The 25,987-nt window shown below is 35.1% G+C and overlaps 1 protein-coding gene across 2 annotated transcripts in view; it reads right to left on the minus strand.

The window, feature by feature from the left end:
* LOC100369540 (uncharacterized) overlaps positions 1-22,638 on the minus strand; it is a 54,575-nt gene extending 31,937 nt beyond the window's left edge. For both annotated transcript variants that reach the window (XM_085507852.1, XM_078013666.2), the window contains exons 1-2: positions 22,241-22,638; positions 4,951-5,391 (exon numbers count right to left, since the gene is read on the minus strand). In XM_085507852.1, the coding sequence (XP_085363978.1) occupies positions 4,951-5,391; positions 22,241-22,331 (532 nt within the window). In that variant the 5' untranslated portion in view covers positions 22,332-22,638. The remainder of the gene's footprint in view (positions 1-4,950; positions 5,392-22,240) is intronic.
* Positions 22,639-25,987: the final 3,349 nt, after the last annotated feature.

The raw sequence follows: 25,987 nt of genomic DNA on the forward strand, positions 1-25,987 counted from the left end.
TTATACGGCGATGTTACCTTGACAACTTAGCTTTAATAATCTAAAAAAATGCCGGATTGTGTTCAAGGTCTTGAATTTATCGTTTACTGCGAGATCTTGCATAATACCTAAAAGACGTGGAACCGAACCTCTGCTGCAAAAATCGTATTTCTGTTATTATATTTCAATGTCACAATACCGAATTTCCCAAGAGGATCATGGCATTATGATAGGATTACTTCAGCAAATTGACCACAATCAAATGTGTATAGAAACAATAATAAGTGTGGAAATACCCAAAAAATACTTTCCCCGTTTGTCGAATCGCATGCGAAGTGTTGACGTCACTACGACACTATGATTTTTTGTCCTGTTTTACTTTAGATTTCACGCATAGAACGAGATCTCGCAGTGAACGGGAGATGGTCTATAAAAGCCTACCCAGTTTGTTTTGTATCAGTGTCAGATATACTTGTGACGTCATACCGATAATTGTGTGTATGTGATCGAAGTTGCATGCACTGTAATTTATTGGGTAGTTAAGTGTGCGGTTTTGAAGAGTGAGCTGACAGTGTGCACTGAGCCAATTGTACCACCATGTATCGTATATTGGCGTGCGTGACATGCCTTTGGAAGAAATCGTATTGTACTGTAGTGTGTCTTCTATTCGTAATTGCACCTGATTCCGTGCTATGCTGGGACTTGGGGCTAAACAAAAATATTAACTTTCTAGATGCGTATTTAATTACAGTCACTGTTTGTGCTATGTTGAATTTTATATAGTAAATTACATTATCCACCTGTGTATTGTGTATTGCCTTCCAGTTAAAGCGGGGGAGTCTTCACCTGCGCATGCGCCAGATGACCATAGCGTATCATTGTTTACAAACAAGCGTCTGCTCATAAGCCTTTCCGTTTTTATCGTCTGTTGTTATCATCGCTTGGGACTCAATTCCCGCGCGTGCGCAGGGGACGACCCTCCCGCTTTAATTTATCAGGTAACTGATATGTAAAAAAATAATATGCATTTTGCTACAGTACTTGGTCAACTCATTTTGCGGCGTAAATGATGTACACCCATTCTGTGTTGTATCTTGTAAAAATGGTATTTTTGTATTGTATTATACTTAATATTTTATGCATATTTGTCAAGATTTTTTCTAATGGTTCATTGTATATTCATATGTCGGGCGCTGATTGCGGCCCCAATACCCTAAAAATCAGATACAGTATGAAAAAGCTGTTATAAATTCGCACATAGAATAATAACACAGTTAGTGTGTGTTTAAAACAACTCAGTCACACACAAAAATATTTTTCTCACTTGATTGATTATAACATTTCACACGTACTTGTATATTTCAATTTATTAATTCAATTTATTAAGTTGTCCTTGTAATCCTACACAGGATTAACAGAGATTTGTGTCAAGGGGTTTACTGGCTCTTACGCCGGAATCATGTTAAAGTAGACATTAATGTTTAATGAAATGAGAGAGAACTATAATACTATACTCAGGTATGGCATTGAACCGTTTTGAAGGTCATTATACTTTCGTAGGTTCGTACTACTCCCACAATGAAAAAACGATTGACACACCCTACAACACCCTGTTCATGTACGTCTGGCAGAAATATCAATTTTGGAACTCTTTGCAGGCATACAATTATATATAAATTATATGTATATATGAATAGAAAAAAGGATGCACTTCATACAATTACAACGCCACTATGAATATGAACTACGTGAAACCGTTTTTATTGGGTACAACAAAAATGTTATTGGTATGATTACTTGTCTCATGGAAGGTAGAAGAAGTCTTTCTATCTTCCATGCTTGTCTCCAATGCTAAACACGATCTACACCACGCACCAACACGGATACTTGGTTAGTAGCTAGGGGCGAAGGTGAAAACATGCACTACACACACCAAAGTAAGGCGGTAAAAATGCGACAAGATTAACAGAGAACATTCAATACTCTTCATATAAATGTAAAATATCACATAAATAACAACACGTAATTCGTTATAATAAATAAATGGGTAAATGAATCTCTTGTGTAATTAATTCCAGACACGAATTAAAATACGCCCGAGTCGGTTCAAAACTTGACCGTAACGTTCGTGGTATGTAATTATTTGCACATTGAGATACTTCGTGGCATCGGCAAATAGGTCGACCTAGTAAATAACATAAATGTCAAATATAATGAAGTGAACGCCTTCCTATAGCTAGATTATCTCACGAGGACCCATGCAGTCTGTACTAGTACATTTAGAAACAGATTTTAATTCACATCAAAAAGCAAAATGTAGGAAACATAAACATTCGTCATTGATGAGAATGTGTGCGTGTTACATTCGTGTTAGACGGTTTGATCCGAAAACATATATATCACATAACATGACTGGTGGGGTAGCACACAAAACATATAAATAAATAAAATCAGTCAATACAGCAGTCAATTGAACAATCCATCAACTAGTCAGTCAGACAGTTCATCAATTACTCACTCCATCAAGTATTAAAGTATTAATTCCATTTGCAGACAATTGATATGATAGATAGCTGTGGAGATCGACGGTGCATTAACCATATGGTCAAAGACAACAAAAGCCGTATATAATCAAAACAGGTTTAATGTATAACTTGAATAAATGTTATTATATTGATTTTTTTTATTTCTGAATAACTCACAGTGCGGATTGATATGTGAGAGCTCAGAAAACGAAACTTATGAGTACCATGAATATTCCGTCGACAGAACAGGACTTTTCAGCCAGAGAATCTCCCGATTACGTTCGGTTTCAACAATAAATATATTAACAACAGAAGGAGAATTGTGTGAAGGAAAGAAGAGACACGATTACTATATACTGTTGAAATCAAAACTATTTTTGTTTCGAATTCAACAATGATAGAAGATGTACTCATATCAAATAATCGTTGTTTGTTCATTCACTCTTTTTTCTAACTTTACCTTTCCGGGTACTCAGCTACATTCACTTTCTGACAAATTCCGTTAATGGATTTTCCTCACATAGAGTTTTTCCTAAAGTGATTAGTGTACTTAGACATCCTTATTAATGGCAACAAGTGTCCAGTACTTACAAAATGATGAAACACTAGAATAAATGCACTCGTACCCCGATTTATCGATTAGTTCGTATAATAGAATGTGAACGTTACATTATACAACAATCGATACATGGCGGTCCCTCCAGTATAATTGATGATATACAATGGCCAATAACGTATAAGTATATTGTGTTCGAGACTCCATCTTGGTTTAGTTTGAGATCGTGAAGTAGACATAGTTTTACTTGCATGTATGCTCATTAAAGGTTTATGTGAGATAAAAAGGGTAAAATGTGTTCGATGGAGGCTCCTATATATACGCTGGCAAATAACTCAAATATTCCATATATACTTCTTTGAAAAATTGAGAAAACTACTAGTAACAATAAATACATATGTATTTCTGCGGGAGAGTGACGGTGGCTCTATTGTGTGTATATATATATATCATTGAATTGTGGGTGTATTTGATCCAATGGTGCGCTTCCTTTCAAAACAGCTGCATGTTTACATAATAATATAAGGCTCAAGTAGCCATCGACAGATTGGATCTCTTGATTCTGACCAGAGCTTACATTAATGTTCTATATATATAATGTTCTATACAGTTTTATAATAAAATAAATTATTATACCATTTAGGTTCCAGTCTTAAAATTTGGCATATCACTATCAGAGATTGTTCTTACATAGTTTAATGAAAAGGATCATTATTCGTGTATCACCATTCTGTTTTTGTATGTTCTTTATTTATTTTAAGATAAAACGAATTGCCACATTGTTTGGCCTTACCACTTTAATTACATAACAACATTCATACGTAATTCAACGTTTTTTTTTTATTTTTACGAATAATACAATGTAATAATAACCATAAAATTGTTATTAATAGTTTGTGTGGAATTCCTGTGGTACCATTTTAATCGGAATAATTCAAAGCGATCTGCAGTTTGGTTCTGACATGGTAGTACACACATACTTGTATTGCTATATGTTCCGAGGACTTCATTGGATTAACTTTTAATATAGTTGAATTAACTTTTAGTATAGTTGCGATATGAACTCGATTAAAACGCGTTCCTATATAGGGTTGCGTTTTAATTGGAGTTTAATTAAACTCAATTACAATGCAATACAATGGAGAATTGCATTTTAATTAAGTTTAATTAAACAAGAGTTGAATATCCCGTGACTGAACATAGAAATGTTTGCGAAGCTTAGGTTTAGTATCGGGGTAAGGTATGGTATAATTATATTAATATTAATATAACGTGAACCATACCTTCCCCCGATACTAAACCTAAGCTACGCAAAACGTATTAATAATCGAATTAGCTATTAATATAAATTATGTTTTCCGAGGACTATGAAAAAGGTCCTCGGAAGGTGTGTATGTCCTCGTAAGTAGCTATATATCTGTATTTTTGTCCTCGCAACATATAGCAATCCAAGTACACACACACACACACACACACACACACACACACACACACACACACACACACATACACACACACACACACAATGTTATTGAACAAGCTTTCAAGATGCAACTCTAAATCCAGACATTCGACTAAATATTAAAAGCTGCAGTTTAGCTACATTATGACAACGCACTGTTTAAATAGCACATAATGCAAGATTTTACTTTTGATGACGTATGTCGTGTTATTTCCATGGTAGCCGTCAGCTGTATCTCCCAGTCAACACAACGGGGAGCCATGGAAACCACATTCTCTCTTAGTACAGTGATTACTATCTATAATACGGAACTATAAAAGCTTAATGAACTAGAATATGACCTCCGCAAATAGTTTTATACCGACCTCCCTTCAACACGTACATGTGTTAGAGTCGGTATTGCGGTACTAAAACAATACTGTACTTACTTTTTGTATCGTCTAAGAAAGCCACATATTTCAAATCAAAGAGGATACTTCCATTGAAATCTTCATTTTGTACTATGACGCTTATAGTGACCTCGTTGCTGTCAGTGAGAAATGAGGTCCATTCATTAGTCGACTGAGTCCCACACATGCTTCTTGGTTGAGTCAAACTTCTGCTTGATATTGGGTCAGTTAACGCAACATATCCTCCAGAACAATTGTATATGATGTCATCGCCGTCCACCATTGCTGTATGCTCGACGGGAAAAGAAAGTTCCCCTTGAAATGTGAGAGCCATTCGCCTCCCCTCGGAAACACTGAGTCTTAGGGAGCAGTTGTATGGCGAATTGGGGTTTGTATGCGTTAGATTGAAAATAACGACACCCGCTGATTTTAAAGACGTCACATTATTGGTGTGTTCTGAGGCACAATTCCTCACGAAAACTGAAAAAGAAAAGAATTATCTGGGGTTATTAATTATACATTGATACGGAATATATTTAATCACATTTATTATTATGAGAGACGATCTGCCATTTATTTCTGCAGGTATACCTCCAGTCCTAGCCCGTCCATTTCTTCAATGGTTATAAACTCATACAGTAAGTTTATGTGTATTTTAAAGCTATGTCTCAGAGTAAATTAGAATGCTATTGGCTTAATTTAGGTCATGGTACACGTGATACGTGAATATAATCATAAACACGTTGGAAGATATTTTGAATTCTGATGTGTCTCTACTTCTCTGCGGTGTTCGCATATACAAACAGCGAATTCTGTGAAGTTAGTTTAACCAGGAATGGCCTGGTTTTATTTTATCGCCGGTCAGCTACTTTACTCTGCAGATACTGTATTGATCTGACAGTAAAACGAAATCGGCAAGCTGATAATATAGCATTCATCATGCTCAAGTACACTGAATTACAGGAACAAGATCGATATTCAATCTTCTGATTACGTGTAAAAAGTGTTTATCTCGAGTCTGGAGGTAACTAATTTTTATTTCCAACTCGATGCCCTTGAATAAAGAAACTACTTCGAGATATTTGGATTCTATAATATCGTTACTGATTTATAGTTCTGTGCAGATGTTCTACCATGATCATTCGTGTGATAGATACGAATTCAATTGATCAAAGAATGTTTGGAATTTTTGGTCCATATATCATTATATATGATAATACTGCAAAATAGTATAGTCATTATTGGAAAAAGAAATCGTTTCCTGTGAATCATAAGCGAGGTTTGTTTTGCAAGGTTGGCATATTTTATTTTAATTTGTGTGAATAATCTGTTTTTCCAACTAAGAATTTGATGGTTTGAAAACCAAGAATTGCTTATTCTGCTTAATTATATACGACACAATTTGTTTTTGCATATTATTTGATTGTTTTGGTTCTCCCTGACTATTGCATGTTTTAGTAGCACCAGTCACAACCGTGTACATGGATTCAAAGATGAGTATGTTGACAGTGTATTTAGAGTGCTGAATGATGTATTGAAGATTGAAAACATTTTCGTGATTTCCGTCTCAATACCATAGAATGTTGTATTGCGTATTACAGGTTGCATAAGGTATAGTAACCCCGATAGCTCAGTATAATAATCGATCACGTATGTGTGTGACATTAATGTTCGGTGTGTAACCCGAAAACATGCCTAATCACTACAATACTCTACATATACTATGCGACACGTGTTACATAACGACCTAAATGATAACCAAGCAGTTCCCGTCAGGAAGTCATGACGCATGCCAGACAAGTGGAAACGGAGAAGCATGAGATGATTATGATCGTAATTGCCAAAAATAAGAAACTTGAAGGAAATCCTTCCCCCAAAAACTTATTCAAATTATTAAGCACCATCATTTTCAATATTTCGGTGCATTAATTTGCCATTTTATGTATTTTCTACATTAAAATTTATAACAAAAATGTATAGCTTTGATTTGGGAAAGATGACAAACGTTTACTTTGGCGTTCAAAGGGGTTAACCTTTTAGAAACACCTGGTATCACTTTTTGTTTGAATACGGAAAATCCACTTATCAATCTCTCTAATTTGTTATCATAGTGTACACATACGGTTGGATGTATCTGTGGGAGGCGCATATTTACAGAATTCAACGTCTGAAAATATGTAGAAAGACATTGACATGATGTGCTACTGACCGTCGCATGTGGTATAAACGCTTGAGTGAGCGATATTGAGAGTACATAACACAGTCCTACATTATCACCGCAATAGACAGTAAGGCGCAAACGAACGTATAGACCTCATTGAGAGTAAGATGGGATTATTTTCCAAATATTATGGTTACAAGTCAACGTAATGATGGAAGAGAATGAAGCATTATTTTAAGGCAAAAAACAGCAGTTTCGTGGTATTCTAGCGTGGTTTTGTCGGGCATTTTATTCTAAAGTAGTTCTGTCAGACCTGTGTACGTGTTGTTGTATTGTGTAATCGGTGTAGCGAATTTATCACTGATTGGATGAGTAGAGGGTTGTCACAAAAACAGTATGAGCTGATTTAGTCGAACTTAAATTAATTGGATGAAATAAAACACTCTCTAAATGGCATGGCAATTAGATCGAGAAGAGTATATATTACATGATTTTAATTCTGTGTGATTCGTGGGTCCGTATTGCATCCCGATGACTGAAACCGAACCTATTCAGGTTTTGATAAACACGTATGACCAAGTAATTGCGACCAGTCAACGAGGGAGATGAAATACTCGTAATTATAGAATGGTTACGTGACAGACCATTTATTTCAGTGTATAAATGAATTTATTCATTTCTGAATAGTTCGTTTCAAAATCTGTCTATAATTATGTGTAGTTTGTTTGTTCACTGTTAATCTGTTGTTTGATGTTGTAGTTCCCAGATCGGTTTTTTAACAATTCTGGCCATAGAAGATTTTTTTGCAATATACATGTCACAGGCAGAGTTTTGAAATTTGTGCTATATCCCTGCTAGACGGAGAAAACTTGCTAATATGACTATAGTTATACATATAGAGGTGACTCCACTTTTTATTTTATTTTTTTAACCCCATTGCCTAACCCTGAATGTTATGTGGCAGCTATTTCCGCGAGTGATGCGGTGTATCCCGTCACCGTATTTTCACAGCTTTGCTTGTGAAATTAGAATCCATCATCACGAGTGAAAATAGCTTCAAGACTCCTTTATTACATAATGTTCACAGTCTTTATGAAAATAGACAGGAAATATATAAGTGTGTGCAATGACCGTGAAGTATAATGTATTATTCTCCTTTTTTCTGAAAAGCTCTTGAATTCTGTTCAGTTCTCAGGGACGACATTTTCGTCACTAATGTTGCTGAGCGAGCGCGCGTCTGCCAATATTTTTTATATCATTGGAATGAAATGCCGAGTTATCCAATCACTGAACAGAATGTAGAGTCGCTCATTGCCCCTGCGCGTACATATGCAAATATGTTGAATGACGTCGTTAGTTGCATTTCTAGATGTACTATAATATTCCTTACGAATTGTTTTAAACGCAGAAATGACATCTTTAGTGGAACATATACAAGTACCAGTGAGAAAACTAATATGTTTTCAATATATTTCATTTGTAATAACATGTCGTAAATCACTAAACTGTGTGTAGCGTTTTGTTTAGCAGTGTGAACGATTTTGTCTTCAGACAATGTTTGACCTAACTGCACATTAAACAGTAACAAAGCATTATAAGTTTCTTTCACCATAAAAAATAGTTTACAAAGGTAGCATAACATATGCTGAAACAATGTGGAGAGTAAATGAAATGAATTATGTTTTTAAATAAAACTCCATCAAAATTATATTATTCACTTGTCCTTCATATTTACAGAACTCGTTTCGGGCTCGCTAGTAAAATTACTCATGCGATCAAAAACTATAAATTATGTTTTCAATCATACTATGTCAGGTTCTAGCATTAATGATAAAAATACGACGTCAAAACCGTTCTGTTAATTGCATCTCTTATAATAAATAATAAATGTATTACTTACAAGGAGCGTCACTAGGCAACGTCTCGTAAAATTTATGCAAATGTGGTGCCAAGAAACCGCTGGCTCATTAAGAGGAGAACAGCTGTGAGTGTTGGGCAATTAACTTTATGTTGTTATTATTGTGCTGTTATCTAGATTTATTACGATAAAACACGAAACCTAGTGACTAATTCCCGTTTATTGGAAGATTATTACAATTCCAATTGTAATGTAATAATATATGACCAACACGTGTTGGTGTATCATGTGATGAAAACGACACATTGTTGACATATGGAATATAACAGTTAATGATATGCGTTCAATATTGTCATTTGGTTCTGAATATAATTGTATTAATTATTGCATTATGTTCACGCACATGTAAAGAATAGTCGACAACTGTGTCATAATCCAGAGGTCATTTTATTAACACGTGCGAGAAAGTACATTGCACAGTATAGGGTCGGATAAGGGATTATAATGCATACAAACCGCGTGTAACTAAAATTGCAAAGTTATACTTTATCTGAACTTATACCATGTATGCTACATTTTCATATAATTTGAATAAATCACGTATCAAGCGATTTGACCTGATCAACGGCCACTGCCAGCCTAAATATAAGAATTATTGTTCAATTCAATTTAAGAGTTCTGATTGAATATACATTGTTTATTTCCTGGTCTGTATTTTAAAAGGTATAATTTATGATTTTTGTATTTGCTCCACAACTAGGCCATTATTGCCGTGTTTCTATAATCGTACAGTACCATTAAAATGGTTTTACTCCGGTAATTGGACCTACACGGAATGTTTCAATTTCAAAGAAGCAATCATTTACCACAATTCGTACTCAAATTTGTTCAGAGGCTCGTTTGATGTGAATCAGAGACTGTGATACGTACGCAATTCACAGAATAGTCTGATTTTTGCCTGCAATTGAAATGGTAATAACGCAAATAAAACGCCGAAGGATATTTGATCAGTTTACAATCAAAAACGCTAAAATCTTCATCGCCGTGAGATACAATAACAGACCGACAATAAGTACCAGAAGATATTGGATATTTAAAGATTCATAGACGTAAAACAGTAGCGTATAGAATAACAACACGTTGAAGGAGTATATAAATATATGCTTTAACAAATATAAAATGATTCAATCGCGACAGTGACTAAATGGATACTTTAAAATATTGATTTGGCTTTATATATATAATATATTATTCATATTCTTTAGTTAGAGACTTTGAAAAATGCATTATAATGAATGGTAATGGTGTGATTCGACAGGTCCTGATCAACATATTTGAAAAATAGAGAAAATATTATGTGAGTTATTTAGTTTGTTAAATAACAGTTCAAACAGCGGTTGTAACACTTGATTTTCGTTCATAGAATTAGAGGAGGGCGGAAGTTATCATTATTGTCCTACATTGTGAGCCCAACGCTGAGATAAAATTGAAAGAAGTAGTATGTGTATGTTAAGCTGAAAATTACGTCACAATAACGAAGTCTTGATTGTCTAACAACTACAGTAAAGTATGCATTACTTTTGTCCTAACACTTGATGTAAATTTCTATCTATCTATTACACCACACAACTGGCGGTTACGTAATTTCATTTACATACTACATATAATAAATTGCATAAAAGACATATTGAAATATGGAAATATATCATCCCATTCTTGATTGCACGTTAGTGATCTAGATTAAGTTATTAGTATGGGGCGCCAGACATAGCACATACGTAATGTTATCAGTTACGCTTCTAGGTACTACATGTACACTCACATGATTGTTATTGAGCGGTCGACAACAAAAATAATGGAACGCTTAATACATTGTGAAATCACTTTATAAATGCACCTTTTATCCATTTCAACGTAGGTGTGATTGAACGGTCATTAAAACTGTTATGGTAATCGAATATAGTAATAATAGTCTGGGAGTTTTATTATCTATCATTTCCAGTGTAGTTTATGGTATTCAAAAACATTTACGCCTGGGATTGAGTAAATTGTGTATTATGTGTTTATGACTCGATTCATCTTTTATTGTGACACGGTCGTCAATGCGCCCAAGTCGCAGTGCAGAGCGCGTGCGCTAGCGGGTGTTCGATGTGTATGAAGTGTTAATTTGGTGTTTGTTGTTTAGGCATAAAACTAATTCAATATTATTATTGTTGCACGCTAAATTGTAATTCATTCCCAAATTATTTTTGTAGTACTGAATTAATTCATAGTATGTTATTATTTTAAGTATAGACAATACTACATAACATACTAGGTAGTGTTTATTAAATTTTCGCCACAAATGTAATTTTGTTCAATTCTACATGGATTAAACACACAACACAGTGAAACTAATGATCACATTGCCCATGATTTGTGAACTATGCTGTGATATAAATGTATGTCATAGTTTAATTAAATAATTGTTAAATTATTACAAACATTTTGTATAATTATGAGTCGGGGGATTCACTGGACTTTTAGATTAGTAGCAAATGTGGGCCGAAAGGTTGAAATCATACCCAATTGTAGAGCAGTTCATGATTTAGAGTAGCCCCCTCATAAACTAAATAACTGCATGCACTCCAATAAACCTTAAAACACGGTGCATTATGGGGGATTACTGTCAAATCAGTAAAACTGTTTTGTGGAGGTTATAAATTTTGAAAATAAAATGGCCACCAATCGAACAATTTTGAATTGGATCATCAAATAAATGTACATACATGTGAAACTCTGTGTGATGTATGTATGAAATATGAACACGGTCGAGCCAGTCGCATGAAGATATATACAGGCACACTTTGACGGGAAAATATGCAACCTATGATATTGGTAGGAAAATTATAGTTGTCTACTTTTGGCGCCAAAAATGATTGACACTGCATAAGGGAAAAAAATATCTGGTTATTATGCTATCGAAGTAACAGATCGTGTGGAGAGCGGATAGTCACTGAAATTGAGTTATTGCAACTACAATAAACACAGATTTTAAAATAACACAACAACAGCGAGATAGCGAGATGAGGGACAGACATACCCCCCTCATAAACCTTAAAAAATGAAAATCAAGGTGCCTATTGCTTACATTTTTAGTATATATTTTTTTTATTATTTGATTCAAATTGTGTTGCGTTCATGTTTCCACTAAGAGACTGACATCTTTTACAAACTCCTTTCCCAGTTTTCATCAATATCTCCACAAATATACGAACCAGCTAGACCAAACTTGACACTGAAATCATACATTGGTTGGTGATATTTTGAACAAACATTACTCATCCGTGCCTCGAGAATTGTTAACGACGATGATGAAAAAAGCAGACATTATTACCATTATACTTCGCCACTTAGTTACCATTACGGACAAGATCAATACAATAATACAAAACGTAGGTCGTGTTCTATCATTTTTGTAACACTTGTTATGTTCAACAATTCTGCAAATTATAAAAGTCGGCTGGTCTCTGTGTTTTCTTTGCTCATATAGACGGTAGGAATCGAAATAACCTCTACGAATTTCGCTACTGATAAACTTTGACCTTCGATATATCGTTCTGTTTTGACAGTTTCACAATTTAACAAGAGTTGCATCATGCTGTTTTACATACAGTTTTAAAAATAATAAACGTAAATGCGCATGCGCTTTGCATGTTCGTGTTATTGATTTCAGATGCAAGCTCATTTACAAACGAAGTTCAATATTTCATCGAACGAACATAGTTGAAAAGACTGGATCATATTCGAGTGTGTATGTAATAAAAAATGAAAAAAAAAACATTCAAATTGTCAATAATTTTATAGTTAATATATTCCGCCCTATTTTATTTTTTTACATGAGTGGGATTTGTTTTTTCGGTCATTACTTTGGAATATTTATGTTAGTGACGTGTGTTTTAGTAAATCGGTAAATATTTACAACACAGCTCAACATTCACTTTGTGGTCATTGCCATCATTGTCACACCTATATGCCAATACGTATCACAAAAATGTTTTAAATTTCAGTGGAAAACACAACAAACATAATAGAAATAATGGCATGATTATGGTGCATAGCATTCATAGTTGTGACGTTTAGCGTACAATATCACTAGCTGATATTGTACGTGAACGTCACATATTCACGTTAAACGTCACAATTTCATGCGTGTTCTCGAACAGTATGCGTAGAAAAACAAATCGTACGACACTAGAGTTATCACAGTGAAACCATTTATGCCGATTATCAAAAACAATCAGTGGTTTATATAACGTCATGCCTAATTAACATTAATTCTTCATGATTCGTGAAATAATCATTAATCTGTTGATAGTTGGATATGTAAAGTTGGTGACCGAAGGTGAAGATTATACAGCCACAAATACAACCAGCTCTACGAAAAAAATGTTAGCTCGTTCTACCCAAAGAAAAATGATATTTAACGGCGTCAGTTCAACTAAGTGAATAAATCCTACATCCGACAATGCCTCCAGACATGCCGTTACGATAACTACAAATTGGTCATTCCCCGTACGAGGATATGTCACAACCATCCAATTACGCTTTGGTTGTTGACAATGATCCGCGGCCCCGGGTTATCACCACGTAGTATGTACATTCACATCTATTGTGCTTTGAATGACCATCTTGTCAAGATTATTTAAATGTTAAACTAATTCCAATGTTAAAAGGTTACAATCACATACGATATACGTTCTTTGTTCTATTTATGTTCTTCAATTTCTATTACTTTCGTTCCACTCACTAGAGTAATAAACGATCTTGTCGTGTATGTTATATTCATAGCATTCTTAAAATAAAGTTTGGATTGGTCAAGTTTATATATTTGCTTGTTAAACGAGCAATGGGTATTTTAGCAACCCATTAAATTGGTCGATTTGTAAACATTTCTATTCACACACATACTTTACGGTGAAATACTTATTACCAAACGCTTCAGCGTGGTATTAAGATTTTGTTTTCAGGATTGGGTGGTACCAAGGTGGAAAATGGTTGCACATATGGGGGGTAATTCCTGGAATTGCAATAGAGAGGGTTCAGGCCGAAATACATATATATAGTGTTTCCATGTTTCGTCTGATATTTCTGTGGTATTCTGCTGCTGTAAATAATGCAAGATTTGTTCCGAAATTCAGTGTGTTGTGTGCACTCCAGGGTTATTCGTTTTTTTGCTCAAAACACCCCTATTTTTTAATGGGAGAGTCGAATAGTTTCACTCCCACTGGGAAATCTGCATTGTTACTTGAATGAGAGCTAACTAAACACATTTTCCAGACCGGCGAAAGTGTATGCAACAGCCAATGTTAACAGCCTGTCACGTGATTTTAGTCTGATTGTCAACATCAAAAGAGGCTAATCCATTTACGCAGGTATAACTGGGAATAGAATATGTGAGGGATTGTATCAACAGAGATGTGTATAATGAAAAGTAACATCTATCCTTCTTTTGCATCGCTGAGCATTTCTGTTTTAGTATACTGGTTTGAAAATGTTGAATTTGCATGATTTGCAATGTGTTTTTTTACTGAAACTCCCCTATTGATCGAATCCCGGGTTTGAAAGAGAACGGCACACCACGTGATTCGTTTGAATACAATGGTGAAGGCATGCAAGCATGACTTACGTTGTCAGCAGTAGTCGCTGAGCTTCACGCTACAACTTCACTTGTGATGTTGCTTGTTAGCCGTGGATTGAATTAATCTTGATTACCGGTTGAAATGTTGCTTATTTGGCGTTGGTGATCTTTATTTGGAACTGGGTAACGTCGCCAGCAGAAACCTCCTGCGATTTTGATGTTGATGGTTGCGCCTCCATGGCAATTGCTAATTTTACTGCGGGTGGATCTTCCAAGAGCCCTTCGGGGTTTATAAAACTCATTCAACATACATAAAGTTCTCTCAATCGTAGTAGTCCATGTGATGTACAGCTAATATGCCAAACATGTTGCTGAACGATTTTGCCAATGAAAACAAGCCGGTTGGCGATCCACTCCACTAAAAAAAAACTAGCAATATGTTTTCGGCTGTTGCCATGGTAGGACATGAACGTGAAGCTAACGTCGGTTTATAACTAAAACCGGGCACCGTATACAAAGTTCGCAAAAAAACATTCAGTCCTTAGAAGTCATTTTATTTTATTGCTAGGACGTATGCTGTTGTTAGGGATTGGTCAGTTACTTCGGCCTGGGGGTGGATCAGTAGGGGGGTTACCCTGATTTTGATTTTGCGAATGGGGGGGGGGGGTCACCCTGTTTTTCACAATTCACACACGCGCTTATGCATATATTTTTTAAAATTTTATTTCAGAACAATAGATTAAAAAGTTAATCGTACAAATGTGTTCTTGATAATAACTATTACCCATATTGCCTATAAATTTGTTGATGCAAAAAATGTTATAGGCTAAATATTTTGGGGTTGAAGTTGACAAATAACTAACAGATTATGCAATGCGACAGAGCCCCATGCAATTATACAGTTAAGTTTTGAACACATCCCAAGTCCATGTGATATCAGATTATTTTATTTAAAGTCTGAAGTCACCATTGTATAAGATATTTACTGGATTTATCCAATTGTAGCTGGAGACGGAAAAACACAGCAATTAGTACAAAGAGCAGTGACAGTTTTTGTTCAGCAAATCAAAAAAGTTAAATGGATTCATGTATATGAATAAATAGTTTTTTTTTTGTTTTTTTAACTTTTAAATATGCATAGTTTGCTCTGTAAAATACCAAAATCCAACACAAATTTATACAAAAATCAAATTGTTTTCATAAGCACAGACTGTGCTTCAGGTGTAAAGCTTTCCTGGTCTATAAGATATGAAAGATATATTAAATCCAAATTAGTTTTCAAACCGCCTAGATTCAAATCCTCTTTTCCTATCTTATAAGGGCGTTTATCAAGTGAGTACTCCACAGCTTTGTTTTTATTTACTATCTTTAGCATAGATTTCCCTACTTCCTGCAGCCTTTTCTGTAGTCGTTTTTTGGCTTTATGCTTCCCCTCCCCTCCTAAGGTGACTGGTCTATTAAATGCAAACACTAAAAATTACGGCAAACCACGATATTTTCAATGCACATCATACATTTTGTAATCATGTCAGAGCCAAAACTGTTAATGTTTCTTTGTTTTTCGGGGGGGTCAGCATGTTTTAAAATATAATGTTAGGGGGTCGCCCACTTTTTGTTGTTGATAGGGGTGGGTCAACTGAGATTTACAGCTGACAAAATGGAATCTGCCGACCCCCCCCCCCCAGGCCAGAGTAACTGAACAATCCCTTAAATTTATTATTTCCAACCAATAGTATTTTTTAGATTGCAGGCAGCATTTACAGTTCATTCAAAGTTCAAAGTTGCGTCGGGATTACGTTGATACAGTGTAACAATGTCGGCGTCGGTGATCTCTTACCGGTGTGCAACGTAGCCAAAATAAAAGGCATGAATACAAGACTAGTGGGAGGTAATAAATTTGGGGTCGAAAGTATTCAAAAAACAGTTTTTGGCTGTGCCATGGTAGCTGTGGACCGGGATTGTTTTGCCAATTAGTGACGGTACGACCTGCCTGTCAATTATAAACAAAATTAGCCAAGCCAAAAAAAATCTCAGTAAATTGTTGCCCACACTCAAGCGGATTAGAATGAGCTACGTCCATGCTTTTTAATCATAGAAATGTAGGGTGTGATACATTTGACGTGAAGGTATTAAAACATTCAGTTGTTGGCTGTTTCCATGGAAACGGTGGTCAGAATTTGTTTTCAGATTTTACCAATAGTAACTTTGTGCCCACACTCAAGCTGAGCAAAATGAGCTATGTCTGAGGTGTTGTATCCACAATTTGTAGGAGATACATTTCCTGATAACTAGGGTGAAGGTGTGACCTACCTGCTAAGTTTGAGCGAAATCGGCCAAGCCAAACAAATCACAGAAGAATTAATACGTGAAAACACTAGAAATCACACACACACACACAGATACACAAAATTAAAGTGATTTTAAGGGCAATCCAAGTGGAGCGAATCGCCAATACCATGTTCATTTGCATATTGACCGTGAAAATACCAAAAACATCATTGCATGGGTGATATGCAAATTAGTTTTAGTCAAAATAAGTTACTGCTTAGAAGTACCATTACTGTTGTTCAAATTTCATTTCACTCGGCAAATATATTCATGTACCCAAACGTAAAGTATCGTACTTCTAAATATTGTTTATTTCTGCTATGTTTCGAAAAACGCTACTCTTGAACGGACTACTTTATTCGCTCTCAGACCTCATTTGCATATGGGGTGTGGAAGTACCGATTTTGATTTCAGGGACGAATCAAAATAAACCGCAGTGTATATGTAATAATGTGGAATACTTCCTTTTACTGTGAACATTTTTCCGCTAAAATAAATTCCAGTGAAAATGCCATTTCCCTCATACTCTATTGAGACTTGACACAGCACAGTGAAAATTTGATTCACACCGTATGCTTGAAAACTTTTCATCGAAAATAAATTAAGTGAAATTCTGTGTGATTTCATGAGAGTTGAAAATGAAAAAAATTATATGACACCCAACCCTACCACTCCATACACAATGTAACCACACCTCAAAAACATCCTTTCACCAGTGTATTCTATTTGAATTCAGGAGAAATTATATGACAACGAACTTAATTATAATTTCAACCTCTAGTTCAGCACTGATTAAATAAACTACCTTGTCTTTATGCCAACTTGAAGTTATTCAATGCCTACACCAGTGACTTCAAAATCTATGTTTCAATTCCAGGAATTTCACTTGCTATTAATTGTATGGGAGTGCCAGTCTTTTATTTTCTATTGTAATGTCAATTTCTTGTGATTACTCGGAAAATGAAGCTGTAACCACAGACCACAGTGCTGCAACTAAATCCTGGTATAAGCACCGGTTAGGCAGTCTTGAACTATGCATGTGAAGCCAGCTGAGAGGTATATCCAATCCTATAGATTTCTCATTGTTTGGTAACTATTTGCTGCAAATGCAACAAAAATCAATATAAAAATATTACCCACACAGCATTCTACAGGTTACTTGTATAGTTTATTAGTCGCCCAGCATCCCAACAATACTGTATCAGCCGTTACTATAGTTCTTCCGCAAACGCAGTCAAAACATTATTTTAATAACAAAATTACAAATTTCATTTGAATTTGCATACTTTAATCAAACAAAATCGGTGCAATATTTAGATATTTAAAGACGCAATTCTCGGTGAGAATGTAGTTTGATAGTGCATGGTGATAAAACACATTTGATTATCATACTTAAAGCGGGAGGTCATCAACTGCGCACGCGCGGGAATTGAGTCCCTGGCAACGATAACAACACACGCTAAAACCGCAAAGTCTCATGGGTAGACGCTTGTTGTGTAAACAATGACACGCTATGGCCATCTGACGCATGCGCAGGTGTATTTCCTAATAAGACACTGTGTCGTACCACCGTGTATAATTATTTCATAACGAAATGCAGAATGAATACACCATAAGATGTATCATATATTCATAAGAATGGGATTCATGTTATTAGTAACGTCTAATATTTTGCGTAGAATAAATATGAAAATTATTTGCCAAATGCATTGAATATTAACATTGGTAGAATGTACCAAATGTATAAATTAGGTATTACATTGCTAGTTTTAACTGGAATCATATATCATTTTTAGATAACTGACATAAGAGCTGCATTTTATTGAATTTTTAATCTTCATACCCGTTTGTGTTCAATGCACTTAAAATGTATTGAAATTGGGTAAGGATCACCAACATTAGTCCGTAAAGCCATATATTCATCGTAGTCAGACTGTTTTTTATACTAGGTGGGGTATATAACACTTGAGATACCATAGTTCAATATACACACAAAAGGGAGAAAAATGTAAAGGTGATACAAATATTAGCATTGGCTGTGCATCTAATATGTCAATATATCTCGCCAGCGTAGAATTCAACAAGTGCAGCTTCACATTAACATCATCTACTGGCTATATGCATGAAGTTTAACAATGCAAAAGGTGCCTGTGGCTATGTCTGTATGTCATTTTCGTTCTTGTTGTATTCCCCTAAAATGAAATTCAAATGCGACCTGCTGGGATTATCGTCTAACCTACAATATGGCATACATACATACGTTAAACATTTCGTAATTACGGAATGCACAAACTAACAGATAGGATAATTATGTAATTAACGCCAAGATATATTCATCATTTTCAAATCGGACATTTTCATGCGACGACAACATCCTAAGATGTGTATACACATAATTAAATAAAGATATTTTTCTGATAATTCTATTTTGATAAACAACAGTATTTTATGTCAAAGGGGGAAATATTTCAAGCCAGCTAATTTTCAATATTATAGCTTCCTATTCACCGCGCTTCTACTTATACATTTGGTTAGCGCGAATAGTAAATTGATAACTGACTTTGGATCAACGTCATATGTTTAATATAGCGAAAGTAGATATGATTTTTTTCAATTCATCCGCCTATATCAACACTACACTGCAACATTTCCAAAAAAAAATAACAAGGTTATTTTATTTACAAAAAACAGCCTCAGATTTAAAGTAATGCTGTCGCTGATTAGGTCAATACATTGAATGTTAATTTTGTTTTCACATTTTGTTAGCAGTTGGCTTAATGTTAGCCACAACGGATCGTTTGGCTGCGAATGTTTTTTCCCTATTTTGTAATTATCTAAAAAAAAGCTTCCTCAACTTGTATCTTTTTCATAAATTCGAGTCGTATTCAAGATGGCATCTCGCATGCGGCAGATATAGGTAAATTAATCGCAAGTACTTGATTGCACTCGCACACTAGCTGACTGTGGTTATAATTTGTCAACTGCTTTATTTTTCTTAAACCGTTAGACATGCTTCGGATTGAGCTAATGTCTTCGAAGTACAATACAATACACATTACCCCCGTTTGAAAAGCTGTCATCCCTACTTTTGAAGTAATTGTTTCTACTAACGTTCATATAATAGGGCTTTGTCACTATTCAACAATTTATATTTTCGTATACACTGTTTTAATAAACATATTTTGATAGACTCCCATTGGCCCAAGACATATACTCGATTAATTATATGTCTTCATGATAATATTTCGCTTGTTAAGTAATTAACATAGATTAATTCTAGTGATATGTAACTACCCTGAAATAATAAATTGTTATAATATCAGATACCATGCTTCAGTTAGTAACAAGATTATAAAGTACAATATCGTACTAATAATATTCTTTGTTTGTACTTCAATATAGTCCACCCAAAGTAACAGTTCGATTGGGTACCGTTAAAATATCAAAAACAGTTCACCTTGCCCTACGTCGCACATTAATTAAAGCATACTGTTTAGTTTATTTCACTCTTTTTGGTTATTCCAACCATGATTTAAATCATAATAGAATCACGGCTAAATATGCAATAGCTGTCTCAAAATCGTTTCACATACAAAAATAGTGATTAAGTCAAATATAAACAGAAATGTATTCTTGCATAGCGAAGTGTACACAATGTAATCCCGAGGAGAGCAATGACCGAAAAAAATTAACTGTCGTCATTTTAATTTTAACGAAATATCATGTGATCCAGACCACAAAAACGCGGTCATCAGTGGATCTCGCGTGATCTTAGTATTTTGCATGATAAATATGACATTTTACATGGGGTGTGGCATAAAGCATAGAAGTACTAAAACAAATACAGGTATTTGCTTGCATCGAGCGCAGCTAGAGGGGAGAATGGAAGAAATTTATATTCTCTAAGAGTTTGAAAATTGTGCGCTTCCGGTCAATGTGCAGCGCCGTTTTGTTTGTTGTTCACAAATTATGCTGAACAAAAATTGCTCATTGATGCAAAAACATCTTCCGAGTGTTGAGCATGTAGTCGTTTTCTGACAACGGACAGAACATAGTTACTTTAAATAATGTGTCAAGTCATTTTGATCAGCGACGAAACACCGAATCGTTCGTGGCGCCATCTTGAGACCCACCAAACTCGTGCGTGAACTAATAACTCGATTTCCGCTTCGACGTTCTTTGGTTACGTCAGTTCTATTTTTAGAAAAATAACTGCTCGGCTTCGCTCGCAGGCCAGGCCAAGTTTTCAAAAAAATGTCAACGTTCGATACTGCTTTCGTGCTGAGTCTGTGAATGTAGCCATACCACGCTTCCGAGGAACAGTGGGCGGCGTCATTTTGTCTGATCGAGATTGACATTTTAATAGCGTGTCAACATATATTTCAATTGCCTTCTTAATTATTTGACGATAAATTCACAAAACTAGGATCGCAACATCCCGTTGAAAACAGCAAAGTACAGTAGTCGATTTGGGTGAAACTTTGAGTTGTCCCTTCAACAGAGTTTATGAAGTGCTGATTCAATGGGGTTCTTTTTGTCGTGTTAAATGTTGATAATTGACAATACAATAATAAGTGAACATAAATAGCATGTTTTCAAATATTGAATAAAGAAACCAATTAATGTCACGTGGTTCACTGGTTTGAATAGGGAGACCTTATTCAGAGTACAACATTCAATAATTCAAATCAAGGAAAAGGCTTGTTTCAATCCACAGAAATAATAATGAAATTGTCTGTCGTTCATTGCATAGTCTGTGTAAATAACACTCTTTCGGGAGTTTATATATCAAATAACACATCTCAGTTTTATTTATAAATTTAATTCAAGTGTGCAGTTATAAAGACACTAGGTGTGTATTCTCACAGAGAAAGGGTTTTAAGTGTATCAGCGTGACGTTTCATTCAGAAAAGGTCATCAAGTTCAAGAACGCGGTTTATTGAAAGTAACGAACTTGATGTATTAGCTTGATTAAAAAATAAATTTGGGTAAAATTGTGCTCTAAGTTGTTGTAAGTTTCGGTGTTAATGCACTTGTCATATGGTATAATAAATTAACAATATGTTTTCTTAAATACAGCTAGAGGTATCAAATATGATCTGTGTATGAAGTATTTGATTCGTTAGCCGGGTTAAAGACGATGCGTATGTGTTAAACATTTGGCCGAGCACGAGACAAGCTGTGATTCTGACAATTGATTGAACGCATATTCAACATTGATTACGCTCTTGCAATACTATATTTAGAATCCTCAATGCAAATTATAGTTCAAGTGTTTTTTGTATTACAGTTTGATACTTATTAAAACGGTTAATAATTAACTCGGCTACGTTTGGATATCAAACTAAAGCACGCATCTTACCGTTTTTGTACAACTGAGCACCCACCACATTGAAGAAGTACAGGCACACTATCGATAGTTGGTAAGTGGACAAACATCGACACCAATGCATTTTGAGAAGCGTTGTTCCAAGTAAAAACGACTAAATCCTCGTGTACATTTCCCGCGCCGGTTCGGTTCCCGTGACAGCCTTCGAGAGTTTCTCCTACCGGTTACAGCCACGCAGAAAACATATGATATAAATCAACTATTAGCATGAAAAAATGTCTGTGTCAAGTATTCGGGCAGTGACAACGCTCCGTACATTATGCGTGTTGTAAATCGAGTGTTGCGACGAAAACTATGCTGCCAAACCAAGCAGGCGACATCAAATACAAACAGCGTGTAGCACACTACACATACGTCACATAGACCGAGGCGATAAACATCATATGCTCCCTAGCCAGATTAAAAATGCAATACGGCTGGCTTTATGCATACAGCTTTATGAGTCTCAATCATGCTGTGTGGCGCTGTATACAGAACATTGCATTTCGATATGCTTGCAGTGAAATGTTTGCGTCATCATTAGTCTTGCCACAATTTTAAGAGCAATATTTTGCAAATTGATACGTATTTTTTTTTTATTTTAAACCAAACATTTATAGTTGTGTAACTTGTGACAAAGATTTATTTTGGCGCTCAAATAGCTAAGTCGAGACTGCATATACATGGAAATGAAAAATACAAGCGATGTGTAGCAAGATACATGGCAAGAATAGCAGTATACATTAACAGCAAGGGTAATGCATGATGTTAGTCATATTTGACACAGTGTCACAGTGTAATGGATTTAGTGATTGCCATACCTACGTATTGATTGATTGATTGATTGATTGATTGATTGATTGATCGTATTTTTACGTTCTATCTATATCCAATCAAAAATCAAAGAACTTTCTTGTGTTGAAGGTATTGGGGGCATGAAATATGAATCTAGGAATACTGTATGGCATGCAAAATCATTGATTAAAATTATGTCTTGTTTTGACCATAGACTTGTCTTTATACTTTATATTTCAGTAAGCACGTGTGCTTCTAATAAAGCAAATACAGTATATACAAATATAACTGCAAGCATTATAGCACCGATTGCGTGTCCCTATCCGTAACAGTACTTAATACATTACAGTTATGCATATTACATATGGTCATTTGATATCTTAGTCATATATCTTGTCACAGTCCTCCATTATTGAACTTAGTTGTATATCTTTGTTTGCTACATTGCTTGAGATATTACCTTTATGCATAATAATGAGGTCAAATGACACCAATTTATACAAGGTGGGTAATTAATATACATGGATTTCAATCCTAAAGTAATCAGATTTGTGGATTATGTAAAAGCGCCTATGTACCTACCTGGTTTTATTAAAATTTGACGAGTAGTACTCAAGATATCTCTGATATGAATTGGTTAATTCATGCAGATTAGGTCATTAGTAAGCACCCAATTTAAACCTAAACTGGTGTATGTCATCTACATGTGTGCGAGTCAAACACGATATACATTGTTCTTTTAAAAACGAATGTATAAAACAGATGCAACTGAATAACGTCTATGTTTATGTGATATTGCCCGGGGTCGTACTGTGTAATCGTGCTAGCTTGCGGTCGTGGTCTCGGGAGTAGAGAAAGCCGTACACCGTCAATTAAGATTAATACAATGACGGTAGGAATTTTGAAGTAGTTAACCTCTCTGTGCTTGTATTCTTATTAAAATGTCAAACATTCGAGTGTAAATGATTCCTCAAATTACCATGGCAACGAACATCGATAATGATATTAAATCCGAGTAAGACTGGAAACTCCAAATATAATAGACACAATTTGGAAACTTATGTTTTGTATGTCACACCTCGGTGTTGTAGTGGACCTGTGGATTGGACGGATGCAAGGCGAACACTGGCTCACATGTGACAATATTAGTAATGCCATTAAAATGCTAATGCTAATGTTGGAGTACAAGTCTACATTTCACAATTAAATATTGATGTGAATTACACGAGGTTAAGTCTGGCATAATCAATTATTTACTCCAATTAGCAAGAACACCGTATTGCAACATTGCAACATCGCCGAATCATCGCCCAGGTGGTCTATTAAGAGCTCGTTTTATTTTAAATATTAATTCTTTAGTACAAAATTCTTCCGTTTTGACAATTATAGAGTTATTCGTATATGTTACATACTACAACCAAGTTTAGTGTCCCATAATTTGTTTCAGTACGTTCAAGTAACTACCCAGACTATACGGCGCTTATTTTATCAGCGTTGACAAATATGTCATTGTTTGCTCGTCTGTCTGTATGTTCTTTTTCAGTATCTTATAGTCAACAAACATTTCATCTATATATGAATCACATTTCATATGTTTGTACACTCTAAACAGAAAATGTCCAAAGGCGGTGATAACAATGTACACATGAGATGAAAAGTCTTTTCATTGAGAACTGTTTTGAAGGGTGTCATAGTGTCGTGCGTTGTTGAAATAATTGCATACAATGTCGTCGTTATGTGATTATGTAACGAGTTGAAATTACAAATTTGCGTCGGGCTGATAGTATAGTGTAATTGAAACTTCAGCTACATGTGTATTATTGGATCTGATCAGTAGGTTCATTTAAGCTCTACCGACAACCACTAAAACTGATGAAGAGAGTGCCTGAAGCAATTACGTGAAATTGAACCAATGAACCCTCAACAGTATATGAAGCCAATTTCAACATTATCAATATAACGTATGCTGGTCTTCGCGTCGCGTCGTATTCGTAATTGGACCCACAGCGACGTATATAACGCGTGTAAAATACAAATTCGAACACGCACCGTGCGACGACACCTGTTCTTTAACACTGTTCCGCAAATCAAATTAGTTTGCTGGAACGAGGATGTACTTTCACAATGATGACCTCCATATAATATATATATATATATATCACTCCAATATATTAAGTATTTATATCCGTTCACTTGAAATACTATTGACACAACCAACATGTTCTCTTTATTTTTATAAATATCTCAATAAATTGCAATGGTAGCTGATTCCAGTCATTCAATCAAGGAGTGCAATTCACAATAATTAAAATTTCCTAATGTTATACCATTGATCAACAGAAATCTCTAGTTTTTAGTTTGAATTTATAAATATTTATAAAAACCAAGGGAATTGTGTTTTTTGTCGATATATCTGTCAGTTCAAAAAAAAAGCACTTTTTTCATGTTTAACATTATTTATAAATTTCACAATTGAGACAGAAACAATTAATTTATATAGGGTGATTGAATTACACTGGAACGTCGTTATTGGATTAAATTGCCATTGGAAGATATAAAAAATGAAGAGACTACCCTTGTTGCGTTGAGAGTAGTATTGTGAAATAGACAAGGGATGTTGTAAATCGTTCTATATGTGTTGGTCTGTGTTTCGTATCGCACACGTTAAAGGGCGGCAGTCGTCGTGCCGCGTCCTGTTCGATATGGGACTCATAGCGACGTATACAACGCGTGTAAAATACATTGTTTGTTTACATGAAATTCGACAACGCGCTGCACGACGACCACCGCGCTTTAATCAGTACAACACATGTACAAGATTGTGCGTGTGAGTGATACTGATGAGACTACTTTCAAATTATCGTTGTAGGTGCAGGTAAAATGATCAAAGGTTATTTTCAATGTTATGATAAGAATTTATGGGAGATTCCACCTTAATATGTATGT

The sequence above is a fragment of the Saccoglossus kowalevskii genome, chromosome 14 (genome assembly GCF_978046115.1).
Source record: "Saccoglossus kowalevskii chromosome 14, keSacKowa6.1, whole genome shotgun sequence".
NCBI classification, from domain to species: domain Eukaryota; kingdom Metazoa; phylum Hemichordata; class Enteropneusta; family Harrimaniidae; genus Saccoglossus; species Saccoglossus kowalevskii.